Source organism: Leptonychotes weddellii, chromosome 10, assembly GCF_054177405.1.
Source record: "Leptonychotes weddellii isolate Sample4059 chromosome 10, ASM5417740v2, whole genome shotgun sequence".
Lineage (NCBI taxonomy): Eukaryota > Metazoa > Chordata > Mammalia > Carnivora > Phocidae > Leptonychotes > Leptonychotes weddellii.
The window spans coordinates 11,276,159-11,297,820 of NC_138378.1; the positions used below are offsets into that span (position 1 = coordinate 11,276,159).

General features: G+C 43.4%; 1 protein-coding gene and 1 pseudogene across 2 annotated transcripts in view; one reads left to right on the plus strand and one right to left on the minus strand.

Annotated features, from left to right (window-relative positions):
• Positions 1–663: 663 nt before the first annotated feature.
• Positions 664–21,662, minus strand: part of ARFGEF2 (ARF guanine nucleotide exchange factor 2) — a 97,975-nt gene continuing 76,976 nt past the window's right edge. For both annotated transcript variants that reach the window (XM_081831922.1, XM_081831921.1), the window contains exons 29-39: positions 20,623–20,753; positions 20,347–20,476; positions 18,105–18,240; positions 16,957–17,095; positions 16,794–16,848; positions 13,301–13,415; positions 10,637–10,767; positions 7,824–7,992; positions 6,408–6,546; positions 4,901–5,018; positions 664–4,331 (exon numbers count right to left, since the gene is read on the minus strand). In XM_081831922.1, the coding sequence (XP_081688048.1) occupies positions 4,155–4,331; positions 4,901–5,018; positions 6,408–6,546; positions 7,824–7,992; positions 10,637–10,767; positions 13,301–13,415; positions 16,794–16,848; positions 16,957–17,095; positions 18,105–18,240; positions 20,347–20,476; positions 20,623–20,753 (1,440 nt within the window). In that variant the 3' untranslated portion in view covers positions 664–4,154. The remainder of the gene's footprint in view (positions 4,332–4,900; positions 5,019–6,407; positions 6,547–7,823; positions 7,993–10,636; positions 10,768–13,300; positions 13,416–16,793; positions 16,849–16,956; positions 17,096–18,104; positions 18,241–20,346; positions 20,477–20,622; positions 20,754–21,662) is intronic.
• LOC145723734 (putative ATP-dependent RNA helicase DDX41 pseudogene) lies at positions 13,676–15,477 on the plus strand (annotated as a pseudogene).

The following is a 21,662-nucleotide window of genomic DNA, read 5'->3' on the forward strand; positions in this document are numbered from 1 at the left end:
GTAAAGCCAAGCCACGTCTTCCTAGGTTGGCACCCTTTGTGAACCTTAGAATTGCCTTCCACTCAGTGTCCAAGTTGGCTACCTATGAGTCTTCCTTTGCAAACCTGCCCTCAACACCAGCAAGAGGAGACTGTTGTCTTCTTTTGGGAACTCACCCACTGGTCAAACTAATTAATGAGTTAAAGTGAGTTCAAGAGATAAATAAGAATCTTCTCGTGACTGGATTTTTTCCCCCCTTTCATTGGGAGGGAGGGGGAAGAAGGGAACCTTATTTAAATTATTAAAACCCACAATTAATATTCTCCCATTAGAAATTATTTATTTTTTTTTTAAGATTTTATTTATTTATTTGACAGAGAGAGAGAGACAGCAATAGAGGGAACACAAGCAGGGGGAGTGGGAGAGGGAGAAGCAGGCTTCCCGCTGAGCAGGGAGCCCGATGCGGGGCTCGATCCCAGGACCCTGGGATCATGACCTGAGCCAAAGGCAGATGCCCAACAACTGAGCCACCCACGCGCCCCTAGAAATTATTTTTAACTATTGAGGCCAAATTTTACTACCAATTGAGAGCTACAAGCTTGTAGCTGCCATAAGAATAAATGTACCCAAAACTATAGCTTGATATATATACATATACATATAAATTACTATATTAAAAACAGCTTTACTTTTTAAAACTTTATTATTGATTTACCACCTGATTAAAGCATGGGATTTTAACAGTATTATACATAATATTTTTACATAGAAAACTTTACATAGCATTTCATATTATATAATTCGGCTTATTCTTTCAAAAATGTATACATCCATTGGGCAAGGAATGCTTTTCATTAAATTACCAATATTAAATGCACTTAATCATCGTGTATAGATTAAACAAAGGTAGCTAAACTAACTTTTAGGCATTTTAAGGAGGTAAAACATACATTGTGCACATAAAGAAATATTTGATGCAAATATGAAGATAAAATTTTTTAAAAATTAGAACACTGAGAAAAACTACACCTGATGAGTGTCTTCTTTTGAGAGCAAGGATTTCCAGATAGATTCATTCTTTTAAATATTCAGCTTTGGTTTCTTTGTTTCTCCAACTGCAAAGCTGCTGATAGCAAAACTCCACGATTTCACATGAGTTCAAGCTATGTCTACTTTAACACAAATGTTAAAACAGAATTCAGAGAATGCAGTAGTAAGGATCTAGCTTCTGTCTCAACCAATATCCATTTGCATCGTAACAACAAACATTTGAATAGGACGGTCGTACTTGCCTCTATCAGCAGGTTCCTTCAATAACTATAAAGACTACGAAATGGAGAGCTGTAATCGCAAAAGAACAACAAAAAGGTCTAGCTTTTTTTTTTTTTTCATTTTGTACAAAAGTCACCTGTCAGAGGAAAATGCTGTGTTTCCAGATATTATGATACAATTTCCATAATGTAGTTCTTTGGTTGTACATGAGGAGTAACAGGAAAAAGGTGTATTTGACTCTAAAGATGCATATTAGAAACAGATTTCCCATCCACCGTTTGTTGTTAAGATGCCAGAGCTGGTGATTTCCCTCAAGGACAGTGCAGAAAAACAAAATTGCTCAAAGTAGCAGTGTTGTAACAAAAACTTCTCTAGAGACCCAGCACATATAATCACACTTAAAGCATCCTGACAAAGAAATAAGGCCTTGGAAATGCTCCATCTTCTCTAACTTTGTTAGTGAATGGCGTCCTGGCCCGGGGCTGCAGTCACACACACTCTTCCCACTAGTTTTTGAGTGGCACAAGCCACGTTTACCATGAGATAGAATAGATTTATTCACAAAGTAGAATTTAGGCTGAATGGCTTATTAGTAGAGGTAAGGAATTCCTCTGTATGTCACGGGCCACCGGCAAGAAAAATTTACCCCAAATGGTTTGACATCCCGGTTTTTAAAAGGTCCATGCCGGTACGATTCAAATGCCTCATTCAGAAAATCCAAACTTTTAAAAGACAAAGTTAAAAACAAAACAAAACAAAACACAAAGCTGAATGTTTGGGCACGGAACAAAATGCGCTCACACACTTCCCGCTCTGCAAGAGGTGGCAAGAACGAAAGAGGCAGCAGCAAGACACCGGCGGCGGGGTCACCGTTGAAGAAAACGGCACATGAGAACCTCAGAAGGAAAGGAAAAGTCTCCAGTCGGGGACACAGCGGCACATTCCTGCGCGTGCCATCAGGACAAATGTGGATGGAGAGCACGGACGTGTTGAGGCTGTGGCCGACCACCGTCCCAGGGAAGGAGCCTCGGCTGCAGCATAAAGACGGAATGCATTCCAGGACAAGGTAAGTCAAAGGTGCTGACGTTTTCTATTCACAATCAAATACTCGCCCGTGGTCCCTTCCTCCTAAATTATATAGCTCCTCTTCTCTAATATGTATGTAAGTAACATAAAAACCTAAACCGGCTCTTTTTTTCTTTGGTAGAGAAATTAAAATACTTTGGGGAAAGAACAAAAAATAGAGTACTGCTGGCCCAAACCAAACATTCCTCAAAGCTGTTAAAAACAAACAAACAAATTTAAGAAATTGGTTTCTTAGGAAACAAAAGCACCAGAAATCCTTCTCTATAAAGAAAAAATACCCGATTTTAGATCGGTTCCCAACTCGCTAACTTCTAAGGCACCAGAGTTGACACCCATGCAACCCAATTTCCAGGACTGAAGGGCATAGGCAGAAGTCTGAATGTGTTAATGACTCCGTGTAACACTGGTTTTACTGCTGAGGGCGGCTCTCGGGGAGCCCTGAGTGAGGGGGCGGAGTGAAGCGTGTGTTCGTGTTCTCTTTCTCACCGACTCAGAATAAAGCAAGCTTCCAAACAGACTGCTTGCAGGCGTCAGGCCCGGTTTGTTGCAATCCTTTACATAAGCCGCTGCATCAGGATTCAGTTCTAATTGCAGTTACGACTACGGCACCTTTATTAACACAGTAAGGGCCCCCAGAATCCAACCCTTCCAAAGAATGCAGCTCTGAGGCTCGAGTTCATGGCAGCACCTGGGCACAGGCCATCTCCCGCCACAGTCACAGTTCGGCTGTGCTGGCCCCACCACAGCACAGGCCGACTCTGGATCAAGGACTCATGACGTGTGGCTGAGGAGTTTCGCAGTCGGCCCTTCTCCCGCACAGCCGCCATCCCTCTCTGGAGGGCCCTTGAACGGAGACTGTGCAAAGCAGGGACACTAAACTCACTATTCTGAGGTAAAAATAAAAGGTTTACTCAAATATAAATTAACTCTGTTAAATTACTTCATTTTTGTTACTACTTCATATATTAGATTTCAGAGGGTGTGAGATGGACAACGTATTCTGGAAATTTTCATACCCATCCACAAATACTTACTTTCCAAGGAAGGCTAACCGTCTTCATTACATTTTTTACTTTTTCCTATAGACTTTTTCTCCCCAGGTTACTAAAACAGGGAGAGCCAGGAAGCACTACCTTTTTTTATTTTTTAACCTTGCAAGCTCTTAATTCTAACTTAATTACTAAACTCTGCTTTCAATGAAATCTTCAATAGTAGCTTTTCATAAAGTACTTTAAAAATCACTCAGACATTAACAAAACAAAACAAAAACAATGCTTTTTCCCACTAACTTTCTCCGAACTAATCTAACTACAGCTGACTCACAAAAACACTCAAAATTCTCCAACACACTCAAACGACAACAAAAAGTCCAGCATATTTTAGGCGGCATTTAGCCGTTACAAGAAATTTTATTAACATACTCTCTAATAATCACGAACCTCTACAGCTATGCTCAGTATTTGCAAGGAAAGCAACTTCCTCCGACAGAACGCATACAGCCAATCATGGGACTCTGCTAGGAAATGGCGTATGTGTGGCGACAGGCTTGACAGTTTAGTCAGGAAGACGGAATGACAGAGATGAAACAGACTCCCCACCTACTGTGTTAACTGGGTATGCAACACTTTAATGAAACAGCACAACGTCTCAGCCAGGGACTGTGGGACCCTCGTCGAGGCCAGCTTCCTCCAGGCCATTCTGAGCTCCCAGATGCCGACTCCCTGTTTCTATGATCTGATCCTCCACGACATGTGCCAGGCAGAGGTGGCGTGGTGAACGTTCTGCAGAGCTGCAGCAGGGGCCCACAGGGGCCAGGGCTACCATACTGGGGACAGTGTCCCTGGTACCTGTGATGGCTCTTCCGGAATCCATATCTTATAGACAACACCTATCCGCAGGAAGAACTTGCGCAGAACTGCTCGGAGCTCAGGAATCAGGTCAAACTGCATAATCTCACACAAGTAGGGGTAGTACATAGAAGCGTGTGCTTTAAACTTGAGGTGGGAGAGAAGGGGAGAGATCAAATTAGACAGGGAGCTACTTTTTCTGGCACTAGTTTCTCAAAAGAGTTCATCTCACCCTGGAACTTCTTGCAATATTGGTGCTTTTACTTGCTGTTTAAAAAGTTGGTAGGAAAAATTTGCAAATTAGAATGTCTTTTAGTTATGTTTAACTCCAAACACAAATTCTTTGGGGACGGCTTTGCTGCCAAAGTCAACGTTCATTTTAGCAAAGCAGATTCCCCTTCTGAACCAGGGTTTCACTATCTGGACCCTCTTTTCCAACACAGCTGCCCTCAAAACCCCTGCAGCAGTTTAACTACTACGTGCGTGGTTTCAACATCAGCCTTTCTCAACTGGGGTTCTTTGAGAGAGAGAGAGAGAGCGCCCTAGTATGCTACGGCATCCTTGTCTGTAATGAATGAACTGTCCTCTAATGAATCTAGAATGGTGCTAGTTATGTAACCATCCTTGGAAGAAATGAGGAAATCGTTACTTTAAATTGAGTAAAAAGGAACCCAAACCTAGGTCCTAGTGAGGACATTAGAGTTTCCTGGTTTTACCTTTTCATCGTTTATTTTGAGGGTTTTTGTTAGAAGTAACAACAGAAGACTTGTCCAGGCCTCCCGATGGCTCTCAGAATTCACTGTGATGAAATAGGCAAGGGCCTCACTGCACACGCTAGACAAATCAAGAGAGGGGGAGACACGTCAAACACATTAACCTCTCTCATTCTACTGCAGTGGAGAACTCTTTGTTCTTGCAACAAGTAAATAAGTACTATGCCATCTGGAGCAAATCACTAAGTCTCAGTTTCCTCGACTGTAAAACAGGGATAAATAATTGTACCAAACCCAGGGCACTGCTGTGAAGTTTAAATGAAACCAGCGTGTTGAATGTTTGCTTAGCCCAGGGCCTGCTCACAGCTTTGGGCCCAGTCAGCGTTTGCCACACAATGAACACAGAGCCGATCATCCAGAGTTGACTACACACTGCCTTTCTCTCTCTTCTCCTGTCACATAGGATTGCTACTTTTTCTTCTTTTAAAGTAATCTCCACCCTCAACGTGGGGCTGAAACGCAGGGACTGAAACTCACGACCCTGAGATGGAGAGCTGCATCCTCCACCAACTGAGCCACCCAGGTGCCCCTTAAGACATTTTCTTAAGTAGATTCCATACCAGTAGGATTACTGTGTCAAAAGAGAGAAACTGAACATTTTAAGGCTCCTGATTTTAATGCCATCTGCTTTCCGGAAAAATCCCCTCCCTGTACATCCCTACTAGCAGTGCAGGAGAGTGCATGTCTTATCACATGGCTGTCAACACTGCATGTTTTTAAGTCTTGAAAGAGTGAAAAGAGCTTAGGCATAGCATCTTGCTCACAGGGAGCTGGGTGGCGAAGATCACTTTTCTGTCTGAGGCTCTCTCCATGCCATCCCACTGTCTCCCCATTGCTGCATTTCTGCATAATCCAAGTCAGGACACCCTGGTAATCCACATGATTCCAATACATTCCTCTTGGGAAGGAGAGAGGGTTGGAGGTTAGAGCTGACATCACCCTAAAGGGACTTCACTCCAGGCCTGCTGATTCTGAGCTCTCAGGACTTTTTATTGTCCGTGTTTCTGTGCCTTAAGAAACTTCTGAAAGAAATGAGGTCCTGCCCTATTCAGGGCATTAAGAAAAGTGAAATACAAGTGTCAGCAAATAGAAGGAAGAAGCAAAAAGGAAAGCAGCTTGTGAGAGTGTCAGCACATAGGTATTTTTCTCTTATTCGTTTCAATTCACAGTATTACTGTGATGCATTTTGTGTTTTATGGATAAGACATTTAATCAGAAACCAATCTTCTGGGGCGCCTGGGTGGCTCAGTCGTTAAGCGTCTGCCTTCGGCTCAGGTCATGATCTCAGAGTCCTGGGATCGAGCCCCGCATCATGCTCCTCGCTCTGCGGGAGGCCTGCTTCTCCCTCTCCCACTCCCCCTGCTTGTGTTCCCTCTCTCGCTGTGTCTATCTCTGTCAAATGAATAAATAAAAAATCTTTAAAAAAAAAAAAAGAAACCAATCTTCTTACGTTAAAAGTCGCTGCTGTATTTCCTCCCAGGAATCTCTGCGGTTCTCGTCGACATACATCCGAAACAGGATCCTCAAACAACAGGCCAGGCTGCTGGTTTCTTGTTTTAGAAGATTAGGTTTAGATTTGCCCTTAAAACCTAGAGATTAGACAGTCATGTAAACAACGCACACTTCTAGGATAATGCTGAGAAATCATGCAGGAACCTAATCTAGTTACTTTAGGGAACACTGAAAGAAGTATTTCACATTCTTTTTTTCAAGTGAAGTATAATTGACATATAACATTACTCTTAATCACATTTTCTTAAACAAAGCAGTACTAATCAGCCACAGAGATGTGTAAACCACTCTCACAAGCAAAACCTTATCACAGGCAAAGGCATAAAACATCTAGACATGGGGTGCCCGGGTGGCTCAGTCAGTTAAGCGTCTGCCTACGGCTCAGGTCATGATCCCAGGGTCCTGGGATCGAGTTCCGCATCAGGCTCCCTGCTCAGTGCAGAGCCTGCTTCTCCCTCTCCCTCTGCCATTTCCTCTGCTTGTGCTCTCTGGCTCTCTCTCTCTGTCAGATAAATAAATAAAATCTTAAAAAAAACAACAACAAACAAACATCTAGACATGTTAAAGCCATAAAGAAAAATGACATTATGAAATTGTGGATTAAAATAGCATTTGGGAAGAAAATTAATGGTTACCCAGCAATGGTAACAATACAAAAATTATATAAAGTATCACTTTTGTGCAAAGTTCACAAAATGAGACTCCCACTGTCACCTTGCATATATCACTTACCTCCAGGGTTTATGTATGTATTTTTGGAGGTGGTAAAGACAGAGAACCCCTAAAAGCCTCAGCAAATGTATGAATGCTTTCTGTTTCTCCAGGACTACCACAATTTTTATATCATCATATTTAACTACACAATTTTATTTATTTAAAATATTTTATTATTTAATAGAGAGAGAGAGAGACAACATGAGAGGGAACACAAGCAGGGGGAGTGGGAGAGGGAGAAGCAGGCTTCCGCCTGAGCAGGGAGCCCGATGCAGGGCTGGGTCCCAGGATGCTGGGATCATGACCTGAGCCAAAGGCAGATGCTACCCAACTAAGCCACCCAGGCGCCCCAACTACACAATTGTAACGTAATGTAAAATGTCTTGGTTTGCTAGATCAGTTCAGGGCTCTATCAATTCATTTTTCCATCAAATACTTCCTGAAAATCTCCCATGTGCCAGGCAATATTCCTGGTACTGGGATGGAATGTATCCAGCATGTCCTTCTTTTCCCCTCAAGCATGAAAATATCTGGCGAGTTATTCCAGCTAAGTGTAAAATATCAGGAGTTTCCCAAAGGCTTTAATATTTTAGGATGGTAACCAGTGTGGCTGCCTGTCCTAGCTGCTGTGTAGCCTTACCTGCTCTCCACAGGACAGTCCGTTGCTCGTAATTGGAGTTGAAGGCCTTTGAGAATGAGTGGGACTCCTGCAAGCAGTCCAGCAGCTTGAACAGGTGCTGGGAAGACATGCACTTGTACATGCCCTGATCCTCCGTCTCTATGTGGATATCTGCATCCAGCGTGTCTTGCTAGAGAGGGGAGGGTGGGAGAGCTACGTGAGGATGGGCTGGTTCTGGACATCGAGGCAGTCCTCACTTGCCAGAAGTCATCCTCTGTCTGAGAATCACACACTTCATTCCTCACCACTCTGAACATTTCTCCGATAGACTCTGCTCACCGGCCACGGGAAGAATTATGCCCAGCTCCTGCCTGACATCAGGCTTTGCGGGCCCATTTTTCTGTTTTGTCAGGACCGCCTTCATTGCATGAACATGAGCATGTGCTTCTCCAGTTATTTCACTACAGGACTGCACTGTCCTCTCTTTATATTTTATAACGAAATTAGAAAACGAGAAAGTCAAACTGTATTGTATGTGATAGAAGGTGTGAGTCTCACAACATACTATGAAAGACAAACTGCCAAGTGAAGCCTGAGTGGCATCTTTAGCTTCACCAGGTGATGAATGAACATAGTAAGCTCAACAACTGTGTTTTCAAATGCGAAGGGAAAAAAATATAAAAATAGGTATAAAATGCTAGAAATTTTTATTGAACATGTTGCCTAAAATGGAAGACATACTTAGGGATTTTCTATTTGTTGAGCCTTTTAGGAATGGAACTATCCTTCTTATAAACCAGAGATCACAAAAAAAAGTAGAGTTTGCAATATTCCCCAAATTGATCTATAGATCCAGTGCAATCCTTATCAAAATCCCAGATTACTACTTTGCAGAAATTGACAAGTTGGTCCTAAAATTCATATGGAAGCACAAGTAACAGAGAATAGTCAAAACAATGTTGATAAAAGCAGCACAAAGTTAGAAGACTCATACTTCCAATTTCATTCAAGACACTGTGGTACTGGCATAAAGATGGACATACAGGTCAGTGGAACAGAACTGAGAGCCCAGAGATAAATCCTTATATTTAGGGTCAAGTGATTTCCAACATGGGTGCCAGAACAATTCACTGGGGTAAAAACAGGCTCTACAAAAAATGGTGCTGGGACAACTGGATATCCACGGGCAAAACAATAAAGGTAAATGAACTAAGCAAAATGAACACAAAATGAACTAAAAAATGGATCACAGACCTACACGTAAAAGCTAAAATTATGAAACTCCTAAAAATAGTAACTCAGACTTCATTAAAACTAAAAGCTTTTGTGCTTCACAGGCCACCATCAAGAAACTGGAAAGACAATACACAGAATAGAAGAAAATAGTTGTAAATCATGTATCTGATAAGGAACTAGTATCCAGAATATATAAAAACTCTTACGATTCAATGTTAGAAAGTTAAAATATCCAATTTAAAAATGAGCAAAGGATTTGAATAGCATGTCTCCAAAGATACACAAATGGCCAATAAATACAGAAGATGCTCAACATCACTAGGGAAACAGAAACCAACACCACAGTGAGATACCACTTCTCACCCACTGGGATGACTGTGACAATTAAAAAAAAAAAAAGAAAAAAAAGACAATAACAACTATTGATGAAGATGTGGAGAAACTAGAGACTTCATCCATTGTTGCTGGGAAGGTAAAATAGGCTAGCTGTTCTAGAAGACAGTCTGGCAATTCCTCAAAAAGGAAGGCACAGAGTTAACATATGACCCAGCAATTCCACTCCTATGTATGTGCTCCAGAGAATTAAAAACATGTCCACATAAAAACTTGTATACAAATGTTCACAGCAGTGTTATTCACCATAGCCAGACAATGGGAACAACCTAAATGTCTGTCAATGGATGACTGGATGAACAAAATAGTGGTACAGCCTTACAATGGAATATTACTTTATATATGAACACACATCCACACATATGTAACAACATGGATGTTACATGCTACATATACAGGCTACAGTGTGGATGAACTTGGAAAACATTATGCTAAGTGAAAGAAGCCAGACACAAAAGCTCACATATTATATGATTCTATTAAATATGAAATATCCAGATTAGGCAAATCCATAGAGACGGAAAGTAGATTAGTGGTTGTCAAGGGCTGGGCTGAAGAGGGAAGGGGGAGTGACTGCTAATTATGAGGGCATTCACTTTGGCAATGATAAAAATATTCTGGAATTAAACAGGGGTGAGGTTTGCACAACTCTTGTGAATATACAAAAATCTGAACACTCATTCACAGGATCTGCTAGCCCCTGAAGCACTTACATTTACAACCTATGGTGTAATGTTACTGCCCAACTTTTGGATACTCAATCCTCCGTCTCCAAGAATAACATATTATACAAAAGGCTGTACGTACAAAGTAAACTTTAAAGGAAAAACTGGTATCTTTATCCATATAGTTTTCTGTTATTTATGGTTAAATTGTACACCAATTATGAGGGATAATCCCCCTGATTAATAACACTCTTTTTCCAAAGCACCCAAGGTGGGGCTGGCATGCCAACAGTAGGATGCTGGTAAATTGGCTTTCTGGGAAATTTAAAGAAAAGAAAAAAGAAAAAAAAGCCCTGATTTTTAGTGTTTGCTGATTTCCGTGGTATAAATATCACAGCCAATTTCTCAAGCCACCAATATGCCATGACTGGAGGAAGGGCTGGGGAGCTGCGTGCCACTTCAAGCTGGCTCCAGCACAGCACTGTATCTGAGCAACGTCCCCGCACAAAAGGACGTCCTTCTCGAAGCTGGTCTTATTACCTGGGCAGCAACCATGTGTTCTGCATCTTCCTTTTTGCTTGTTGCAGGGTAGAACACGATGTTGTCGATGGTCTGTATCAATTCCAACTGGACCACACACTTGATGAGGAGGCTGGCAAACAGTTTCTGATCTATATTAGATGATAAAGATTAACCCTAATAATGATTCAGCCAGTGTTGAATTAAGTATTCCCAGAGCTCCTACTATGTTTCAGGCACGGTTCTTGATGCTGTGGCAGAAGAGTGAATAAGCTGGACAAAAACCCCATGGCAGAGACAGACAATAAACAGGATATTTAAGTCTAAGGTACAATATGTCAAATGACGATGACAAAGGTAAGAATAGGGATGAGGTAGAGATGGTGTCGGGGTGGGGTTGCAAGTTTAAACAAGCTGGTCAGGAAAGGGCTCTCTGCAAATGTGATACCTGAGCAAAGACCTGAGGGGAGGAGTCAGCTATGCAGGGACCCTATCTTCCAACAAGCTTCTCTGCCACCTGCAGGGACTCCTACAGACAGCTCCGGACTGTGCCCTAAGCACTCCAGGCCCAGGTTCCTGCAGCAGCCAGACTCTCCAAAGTGGTTGGCTGTCAGTCTTGAGGGGATGGGGCTCTTTTCCGTTCTTAGTTCCGAATCGCTTTCTGTCTGCTCTGGAGGTGTATCTGCTTCTGTTTCCCTCAAGAATCTTCTCTGTTCAAATTATTGGTGTGATTTCTGCCTACTGACTAGACTCTGGCTAATATCTCTTCCCTCCATCTTTGTCTTCTCACTCCCTGGGTGCAGGGGCGGCAGCCCGTGTTGGGCACTTCACTGGTGACTGATTTGACTATAATGAAAGTAGAGATTCCTTTTGCAACTTATTGTTATAGAATCAGAATGTTGAAATCATTAGATGAAGTGTTTAGTGATGGCAAACAAGGAGGATGGATCATCTTCAAGTTTTGGAAAGTGACTGTGAAATTTTGTGTGTGTCTGTGTGTGAATTTATATAAATTCTCCATGTAGAATGTTTTAATTAAAGAATATGGTGGAGTTGCAGCACATGTACATTTAATTTATGCCAATTTAGTGACGTCACCTTGGACCACAAATGACAAGGGAAGAAACAGTCCAAGTGGTGTGCGAATGTGCCTACTGCCCACTCACTGAGCTGATGCCCACAGGGCGGGCTGCTCTGGGCAAGTGGGAGCATGCTCCCAGGAGGAAGGGCAGGGGTCTCAAGTTCCAGGCCCCTCTCAGAGCACAAACCTCTTGCTGCACCAAGAGTGGCTCTATTTAAAGAACTGTACGTGTACACTCCCACACAAGCCAAACCTTTATCTGGAGATGATGAGGCAGCAGACCTTGCTCACTGGCCCCTGCAGAGACCCTGGTTATGCTGCAGATACTGAGGAACGGCGTGTGAGCGTCCAACATGGTGCCTTTTTAATGGATTCCAAGGGTGGTTATGTTTTATGCCTTCAAAGATAGTTGGTGGCCACACGTGGCTGTGTCTAATACACTGCTTCAAAAGTTAACGGCAGTGTCGACACCAAAAGCCTGGCGTGTCTGAAGAAAAACAATAGGGCCACAGCTGGAAAGAGACCAGACCACAAAACCAGGAATGTTCCAGTCTCTCAGTCAGCTAAAAGTGTGTCTGAATCCCAACTCTACTGCACAGTGGCAAGTCACGTTATCCGCCTCGGTCCCAGTACACGCAAATGTAAACAGTACCTCCTCAAAGGGCTAGAGGGATGATTACACGAGATCACACACATGAAACACACAGTGCACTGCCTGCCTCATAGTGACTGTTAAATCTGTTTTTTAAAGTGACAGTAAAACATGACCACAAGTAACACTGACCAACTGATAAAAGAGAAAAGGGATCTCTAACACATGAAAAGCTCCTCCAAACCAATAAAAAGACTAACAGCCAATATAAAATGAGGAACGATTTGAAGAGATGATGAAAAAATAGAAAGGTTCTTAAACACATGAAAAACTTCTCAGTTTCACTCATAATTAGAAAACTGCAAATTAAAACTACTCCAAAGATAGGAAGTATCACCTATGTGTTCCTGAGGATCATGTAAACAGGAATCTGTAATTATCTGTCAAAATGGCAAGTGCACTTCACCCAGCAGTCCTACTGCTAGGAATTTATTATATAGATAAACTCGTGAATGACACACATTATTAGGTGATTCAATGTAGTACTGTTTGTAACAGAAAAAGATGGGGAATAATACAAACGTCCATTAGTAGGAACCCAATTAAGCAAATAATAGTACATCTATATCCTGGGATGACATATAATAAATAGTATAAAAGAATGTGAAAGCTTTTTAGGTACTGATTTTGAATGGTCTCAAAAATACACTAAGGGAAAAAAGAATACACATAGTATTCTGTAATTTGTATAAAAAGGACAGGGGAATTCATGCGCGCACACGCACATGTGTTTATGTATATTATGCTCTTTCTTGCATACGGATAACAGTCGGAAATGCACACAAGAAACTGGTGACACAAGCTGCCACAAAGAAGGGACTGGCAGACTGAGGCACGGGGTGGAAGAAAGGCTTATCATGTTCACCTTTTGTACCTTCTGAATATTTGAATACGTAAGCGTGTTACCTATTTAAAATAAATAAATGAAAACAACTAAAAAAAGCGGCCTTACTTGCATATGGTCTACCTTTCCAGCTGTCATCGGTTGGGTTAGAGAGTTGGCTCTGGCCTCTCTCAGAGGCATTTTTATCTATGCTGCTTAGAGACTGGCGGTCCAGATCCACATCCTACAAGCAACCCAGAGAGAAATACAATGTTCACTTTCTTTATCCACAATTCAGTACCTGGGCAGATATGCACCTGTTTTGACACTGGGGGCCAACCTGAATTTAAGCGCTTTGCTTAGCTTGAAGTAAAATTATACTGCCTGCTTAATTAGGCTACATAGGAGAGATAACTAATGTCACGTATTTTCTCCCTCCCATTAAAATTTCACATTTTCTTATTCCTACTTAGAAGGTATTTCTTTATATATTATGATTTAACAATGAATGTGACATGGGGCGCCTGGGTGGCTCAGCCAATTGAGCATCGACTCTTGATCTCAGTTGATCTCAGGGTCATGAGTTCAAACCCCAACTCAGGGTCTGAACTCCAAGCCCAGCGTGGAGTGGAGCCTCCTTAAAAAAAAAAAAAAACCAAACAACCAGAAAACATAAGTGTATCAAATTAATGAGGACAAGCTCAAAAATTCTAGTGTGATAGCTAGCTTTTTAAAATGCTGACAGAAGGCAGTTAACAAACAAAAAAATGTTTAAATAAGGTGCTTCATTTTTTAAGTTGCTATATACCAAATGCCTTTTTTTTTTTTTTAAGTAGGCTCCACACCCAATGTGGGGCTTGAACTCACAACCCTGAGCTTAAGAGTTGCATTCTCCGGGGTGCCTGGGTGGCTCAGTTGGTTAAGTGTCTGCCTTTGGCTCAGGTCATGATCCCAGGGTCCTGGGATTGAGTCCCACATCGGGCTCCCTGCTCAGCGGGGAGCCTGCTTCTCCCTCTCCCTCTGCTGCTCCCCCTTGCTTCTGCTCTCTGTCAAATAAACAAAATCTTAAAAAAAAAAAAAAAAGGAAAGAGTTGCATGCTCCTCTGAGTCAGCCAGGCGCCCCCAAATGCCTTTTAAAATCTAATGGCCTTGGGGTGGCCACCCCTGGACGCCTCATGGATTTGCTGCAGAAGAAGATGGTCAGCCTAGACATCTGCCGCTACCTGGCTCTGGACGAGGCTGACCGCATGATTGACATGGGTTTCGAGGGCGACATCCGCACCATCTTCTCCTACTTCAAGGGCCAGCGGCAGACCCTACTCTTCAGTGCCACCATGCCTAAGAAGATTCAGAACTTTTTGCCAAGAGTGCCCTGGTAAAGCCGGTCACGATCAACGTGGGCCGCGCTGGGGCTGCCAGCCTGGATGTCATCCAGGAGGTGGAATATGTCAAGGAGGAGGCCAAGATGGTATACCTGCTTGAGTGCCTACAGAAAACACCCCCACCCGTGCTCATCTTTGCGGAGAAGAAGGCAGATGTGGATGCCATCCACGAGTACCTGCTGCTCAAGGGGGTCGAGGCGGTGGCCATCCATGGGGGCAAAGACCAGGAGGAATGGACCAAGGCCATCGAGGCATTCCGGGAGGGCAAGAAGGATGTCCTGGTGGCCACAGACGTAGCCTCCAAGGGCCTGGACTTCCCTGCCATCCAGCATGTCATAAATTATGACATGCCTGAGGAGATTGAGAACTACGTGCACCGTATCGGCCGTACCGGGCGCTCAGGAAACACAGGCATCGCCACCACTTTCATCAACAAGGCCTGTGACGAGTCGGTGCTGATGGACCTGAAAGCCCTGCTGCTGGAGGCTAAGCAGAAGGTGCCCCCTGTGCTACAAGTGCTGCACTGTGGGGATGAGTCCATGCTGGACATTGGAGGAGAGCGTGGCTGTGCATTCTGTGGGGGCTTGGGCCATCGAATCACTGACTGCCCCAAACTTGAGGCTATGCAGACCAAGCAGGTTAGCAACATCGGCCGCAAGGACTACTTGGCCCACAGTTCCATGGACTTCTGAGCCCTCTGTCATCCCTTGTCTCCAAGAGACCTCAGTCTCCAGCCACATCCTACACACACCAGCCCCCTGGACAAAAAGCCAGCATCTTTGGCCCAGCTGGCCTGGGCTGGGCCAGGCTGGGCCTGGCTGCCTGCTCCCTGTGTCCCCCAGAATTACTATTTTTGTTCCCCTTTACCCCAGCTGTCATTAAAGCACAAGCCTCCCTGGTCTCAAAAAAAAAAAAAAAAGAAAATCTAATGGCCTTGGGGCGCCTGGGTGGCTCAGTCGTTAAGCGTCTGCCTTCGGCTCGGGTCATGATCCCAGGGTCCTGGGATCGAGCCCCACATTGGGCTCCCTGCTTGGCAGGAAGCCTGCTTCTCCCTCTCCCACTCCCCCTGCTTGTATTCCCTCTCTTGCTGTCTCTCTCTGTGAAATAAATAAATAAAATCTTCAAAAAAAAAAAAAATCTAATGGCCTTATGGTTATTTGGGAATAGACGTTAATACAAAGCCCCTGTACACCAAGGTTTTAAAAGTGAGCCTTGAATCAGAACTTCTCTATGTGGCCTCACACAGAAAATAAGAACCACTATCTCACTGGTGTAGAGGAAAGCACTCGTTATTTAAGAGGATAATAAATAAGGATAATTATACCAAGGCATTATTTCTATCAGCAGAACACCAGAACTGAGAGTCCAGCAAGGGAGAATTTGTTAAATAGATTACAATAATGTACAGCCACTAAAAAATCTGCTCTCAGAGAATATTTAAGAATCTTGAAAAATGCTCACATGTTGTTAGGTAAAACATTATGTGCCAAGTGCTCCTGAATTTCAAACATATGTGGGTTAGATATATGCCGTTACACAAAGAAAGAACTAGAAATGTAAACTATGGTTTTTATTGGGTGAGGTGACTTATTTTTTGTGCTTTCTAAAAAAGATGTTAATGAACATGTATAGATTTAAATCTTTTTTTTTCTTTTTCAAGATCTTATTTATTTATTTGACAGACAGAGAAAGCACGAGCAGGGGGAGTGGGAGAGGGAGAAGCAGGCTCCCCGCCGAGGAGGGAGTCCGATGCGGGACTCGATCCCAGGACCCTGGGATCATGACCTGAGCATTAACCATCGGAGCCACCCAGGTGCCCTCTTTTTTTTTTTTTTTTTTAAAGATTTTATTTATTTATATGAGAGAGAGCACATGAGAGGGGGGAGGGGCAGAGGGAGAAACAGACTTCCTGCTGAGCAGGGAGCCTGATGCAGGACTCGATCCAGGGACTCCAGGATCATGACCTGAACCGAAGGCAGTCGCCCAACCAACTGAGCCACCCAGGCGCCCTCTTTTTTTTTTTTTTTTAAGACATCTTTACACCCAACATGGGGCTTGAACTCACAACCCTGAGATCAAGAGCTGAATGCTCCACCGACTAAGCCAGCCAGGCGCCCCTAGTTTTTAAATCTTATAACCTTTTTTATTCACTTCTCATCAGAAAAGCACAAACTGTTTGGGTTCCTTAATTTTTTACTATAATACGAGATCAAAGAAAAGACATCAACAAAAAACCCTACCAAATGTTTTTCTGACGAATCTTCCTCCATTCCTACAGGTCTCCAAGTCAGCAAACTGAAGGGAATGCAAGAGAAGGAAAATGATCCATGTGAAAGGCAAACTGGAGTCTTAATATGTCTACTGAGCACAGAAATAAACAGCAATAAGCACATTCACACTCACACGTGTGGGATGGTTGTTTTGAAGATATCCAGCATACAACTGCATGTCTCATCCCAGACGTCGGGACTGAATTTCTCCCCGTTGGATATTACTAAGTTTTCTAAGCAATTGGTACCTGACCGAGCCAACTGCTCATTGTCTGCAAAATAAAGCAACATATATCATGAAATTTCCACTGCTGTTTTGATTCCCATCAGGGCACTGATGCTTCGTATTGCAAGGTGGAGACGACACGATGGGGGGCTCTGCAGGCTCTTATTGAAGGAAGCAACGATACAGCCAGTATTAAAACTTTTACTGTTTAAGTAGGCTATAAAGAGATAAAATTATTTATCACAGCTTTATTGCTAGGGATGGAAGGAGGTCAGTTTGCTACTTAATTAACTGACTTCTTATACGATGTATTAGTAAAGGATGGAAATATTAGACCAGTGTTTCTCCCCTGAACACTGCCATACCAGTATCGACTGTTTTACCATTTATTTTAAAACAGAGTCACTTTTTGAAAAAACCCATTGAAGCTTTGTCTTAAGCCAAAACTATCTATGGAATCCAGGTCAAATGTGCTACATGGGCATTTTTCCTAGCACGCACTACCTCTACACATAAGTACTCAAATGAACAATGTTCACTGATGAAGCTGTTAATACTGACCCCATTTTAAAAACATTACAGAAAACTTCAAATATAGACAGAAGTAGAAAAAAACAGCATAATATACAAAGGCAAATCTTTAAAAATATAGTAATAATTACATCCCTTCTTTAAGAAATGCCTTATAAACTGGCTTGAGGAGTTTTGTTTTTTTTTAAGATTTTGTTTATTTGACAGAGAGACACAGCGGGAGAGGGAACACAAGCAGGGGGAGGGGGAGAGGGAGAAGCGGGCTTCCCGTGGAGCAGGGAGCCCAATGTGGGGCTCGATCCCAGGACCCTGGGATCATGACCTGAGCCAAAGGCAGAGACTTAAGGACTGAGCCACCCACGCGCCCCGAGGAGATTGTTTTGATACTCTAAGTAAAAATACACATTTTCACCAGTTATATATCATACTCCTTCGCATTACATTCTTGCTTTTACATATTGAAAAATTAATCTCTCAGTAAAAACTAAGTCAAGAAGAATGACACCCAGAGGCATAGCGAGTACCTTGTTTTACACACCACTGCAGCTGTGCAAACACATCAGACAGAAGCACTTCATTCAGAGCTTCATAAAACTGGGTGAACACATCACAAATGGCATAGAGTGCGTGATTGCAAGTTGTTGTCATCCACTCGGATTTCTGGAAAAACAAAATGATAATGCTGAGAGGCCACTCTCCTTGTGGGGAGATGGCACTCTCCTGCATCATGGGCAAAACTGTTCTGGTGTGAAATCTGGCAGTATGTGTCAAGAGCCTTTTCAATGCTCACACCCACGGACGCAGGAACACGGCTGGCAGGAATGGACCCTAAGGAAAGAATCACAGATCTGAGGGTGAAGGTCTATGAATAAGGAGGTTTACACCACACTGGCACTTACACACTGAAAACACAGATACAAATACCCAGCAAGGCGGCAACTAAATTAAGTGCATCTATATGACAAAAAGAGTCCCATGCTCTATGGACTGAGCCAGCCATGTGACCTGGTATTTCATTTTTGTAAAAAGAAAACACACAAGCAGTATGTGAAGGGGTTAATAGTGGTTGCCTGTGGAAGCTGTGGCTTTCAAATGTTTTGTTTTTCTGTCTTCTGATTTTCTTTTTTAAAGATTTATTTATTTATTTTTGAGAGAGAGAGGGAGAGAGAATCCCAAGCAGACTGTGCTGAGCACGGAGTCTGACTCACAGCTCCATCTCATGACCCTGAGATCGTGACCTGAGCCAAAATCAAAGTCAGATGCTCAACTGACTGAGCCACCCAGGTGCCCCTCTGATTTGTTTTATAATGAAGAAAATTTTAAGTTACTTTAAAATACAATTAGCAGACTGAATCTAAGACTGTGACTTCAACCATATTTTAACCAGGCAGAAGATGGAGGGAAATTTGCCAAAACATTAACTCTAATTTCTGAATGGTAAAATTATGAGTTTTCTGTATATTCTTAACATTCCATATTAAACTTATGCTGCTTTTATACCAGGGGGGGTAGATAATGCTATTCCTAAAAGTAGGTAAAAAAGTGACTCTCTCTAAAAATCTTGATAAAGAATATCCTCTCCCCTTCCCTCTATCCCTAGGGAAGAAATAACAAAGATAACCAGAGGCATCAAACTTCCTTAAGAAAAAAAAAAGGCCTAATATTTGCCAATGTCATCTCCAACTGTAACTTCATTAAAAATTTTTATGATTTTATTTATTTATTTGAGAGAGAGAGTGCTCATGGGGCAGGGAGGAGCAAAGGGGGAGGGAGAGAGAGGGGAAAGAATCCCAAGCAGATTCTTTGATGAATGCAGAGCCCGATGCAGGGCCAAAACCAAGAATCGGATGCTTAAAGAACTGAGCCACCCAGGCACCCCAAAACTTTTTTTTAAAGATTTTACTTTTAAGTAATCTCTACACCCAACATGGAGCTCGAACTCACAACCCCGACATCAAGAGTCACACACTCTACCAACTGAGCCAGCCAGGTGCCCGTAAAAATGCTTTTAATGAGTTTTTTTTTAGGGACCAGAGACATTCCATTTTTTTACTGACTGCTGAGAAGCTGGTATAAACCAAGTAACTGAGAGGAGCAGGTGCCCTGTTGAACTGGCAGGTACAATGCCGAAGGGCAAAGCGGGTGGGCCATGGTGACTTATTTCCTCTCGCCCTTCCCCAAATGGGGACAGTTTCTTAGCACTAGTTGATTCTGGTATAAGAGTGCTTGGAAGGGGGTTTCCATTAAAAAAATTTTTTTTAGAGATTTTATTTATTTGAGAGAGAGCGAGCACAAGCAGGGGGAGTGGGAGAGGGACACGGGGCCCGATCCCAGAACCCTGGGATCATGACCTGAGCCAAAGGCAGAGGCTTAACCGACTGAGCCACCCAGGTGCCCCGGGGTTTCCATTTTTTTTTTTTTTTTTTAAGGATTTTATTTATTTATTTGACAGAGAGAGAGAGACACAGCGAGAGAGGGAACACAAGCAGGGGGAGCAGGAGAGGGAGAAGCAGGCTTCCCGCGGAGCAGGGAGCCCGATGCAGGGCTCAATCCCAGGACCCCGGGATCATGACCTGCCTGAGCCGAAGGCAGACGCTTAACGACTGAGCCACCCAGGCACCCCGTCCCGGGGTTTCCATTTTAAAACACACCTCCAGGGGCTCAAAATGCCAGAGCTGTGTGGGGATGATGATATAACCCTGCAGGAGACGAAAGCAGAGAGGCCTCCCCGGCCATATCCAGGGCACCGTGTTAGTCATCACCTACCTCTGACTGCTGCTCAGGGAGTTTCATATTGTCAAAAATCCTGAACACGATTCTGAACAGGTCCTGCCACCAGTGCTTTTCAAAGGTGTGGCCATAGCTCTTCATGATCTCGAACATGACTGTGAGTCCTCTGCAGGAACAAAGACAGGCGCAGAAAGGGATGGGGGTGAGGAGGAAAGAACAGCAGAGAAGAGAGTGGGAGAGCATGGGGTCAGGTGAGCAGGTGACCGAGGCTCATTCTGTGACGGAAGGGGCACCGTCCCGGGACATGGTTACCTTGTCCGAACATCTAGCTTGCATCTGTTAATGATGCAGGAGAGCTCAAACAGGATGGGGAACCAGCCTCGGACCCAGACCCTGTCGCCAGGAGCAACATTCATGTCGTCGCTTGTGTATTCTTGTAGCACCTGCCAGGAGAGTCACCTCTCAGATACAGACTATGCAAGCAAAGGAAGAAACTAAAAGGGAACTACACGAAGGTTAAGGCCCCACACATTTCCCCCTCCTAACAACATCCATTCAGCAAGGGCAGGATAGGGAATCTCCAGGAGGCAAACACAAGCCTCTCCCAAGTGCATGCGAGCAGTTATGCCTACGGACCTTTGTGGTTTTTAGAATAAGCTGAGTGAGCAGACCACTGCTGAGTTAACTTAGGCACTAGGACGTGAAGTCAGCTGTTCAAGGTCACGCAGCTAGGAGCTGGAAGTCTTTCCAGTCTGGATGTGAAACCCCACTCCCTGCCCTGACTCTGGGATTTCGAGCCCTTTGATCTGTAACTACTCTTGAAGCGTGGTACTATCCGCTGTAATGAAATTTTTTTTTTTTCTTTTTAAAGATTTTATTTATTTATTTGAGAGAGAGCACATGAGAGGGGGGAGGGTCAGGAGGGTCAGAGGGAGAAGCAGACTCCCTGCCGAGCAGGTAGCCCGATGTGGGACTCGATCCAGGGACTCCAGGATCATGACCTGAGCCGAAGGCAGTCGTTTAAGCAACTGAGCCACCCAGGCGCCCTGTAATGAAATTTCTTTATCAGCTCTGGTTACCCAACACTAGGCCATTTCTCTCTGCACCTCCGTCAACTCCCCTGTACAATGGGGACATAATTGCCAATCTCATAGGTCTAATGTGGAAACTAAATAAATCAATACACAGAAAAAATCTGAAGGAGAGATCTGTATCGGCCGTCACAGTTTAGACATGCTTATTTCTACCCAATTTCAGTATGAGACTGTCCTTTAAACCAAGCGGGCCTCTTTGGAAAGGTGAGACATGACAGAAAAACCCCAAACATTTCTGGGAGAAAACAAAAGGTGATT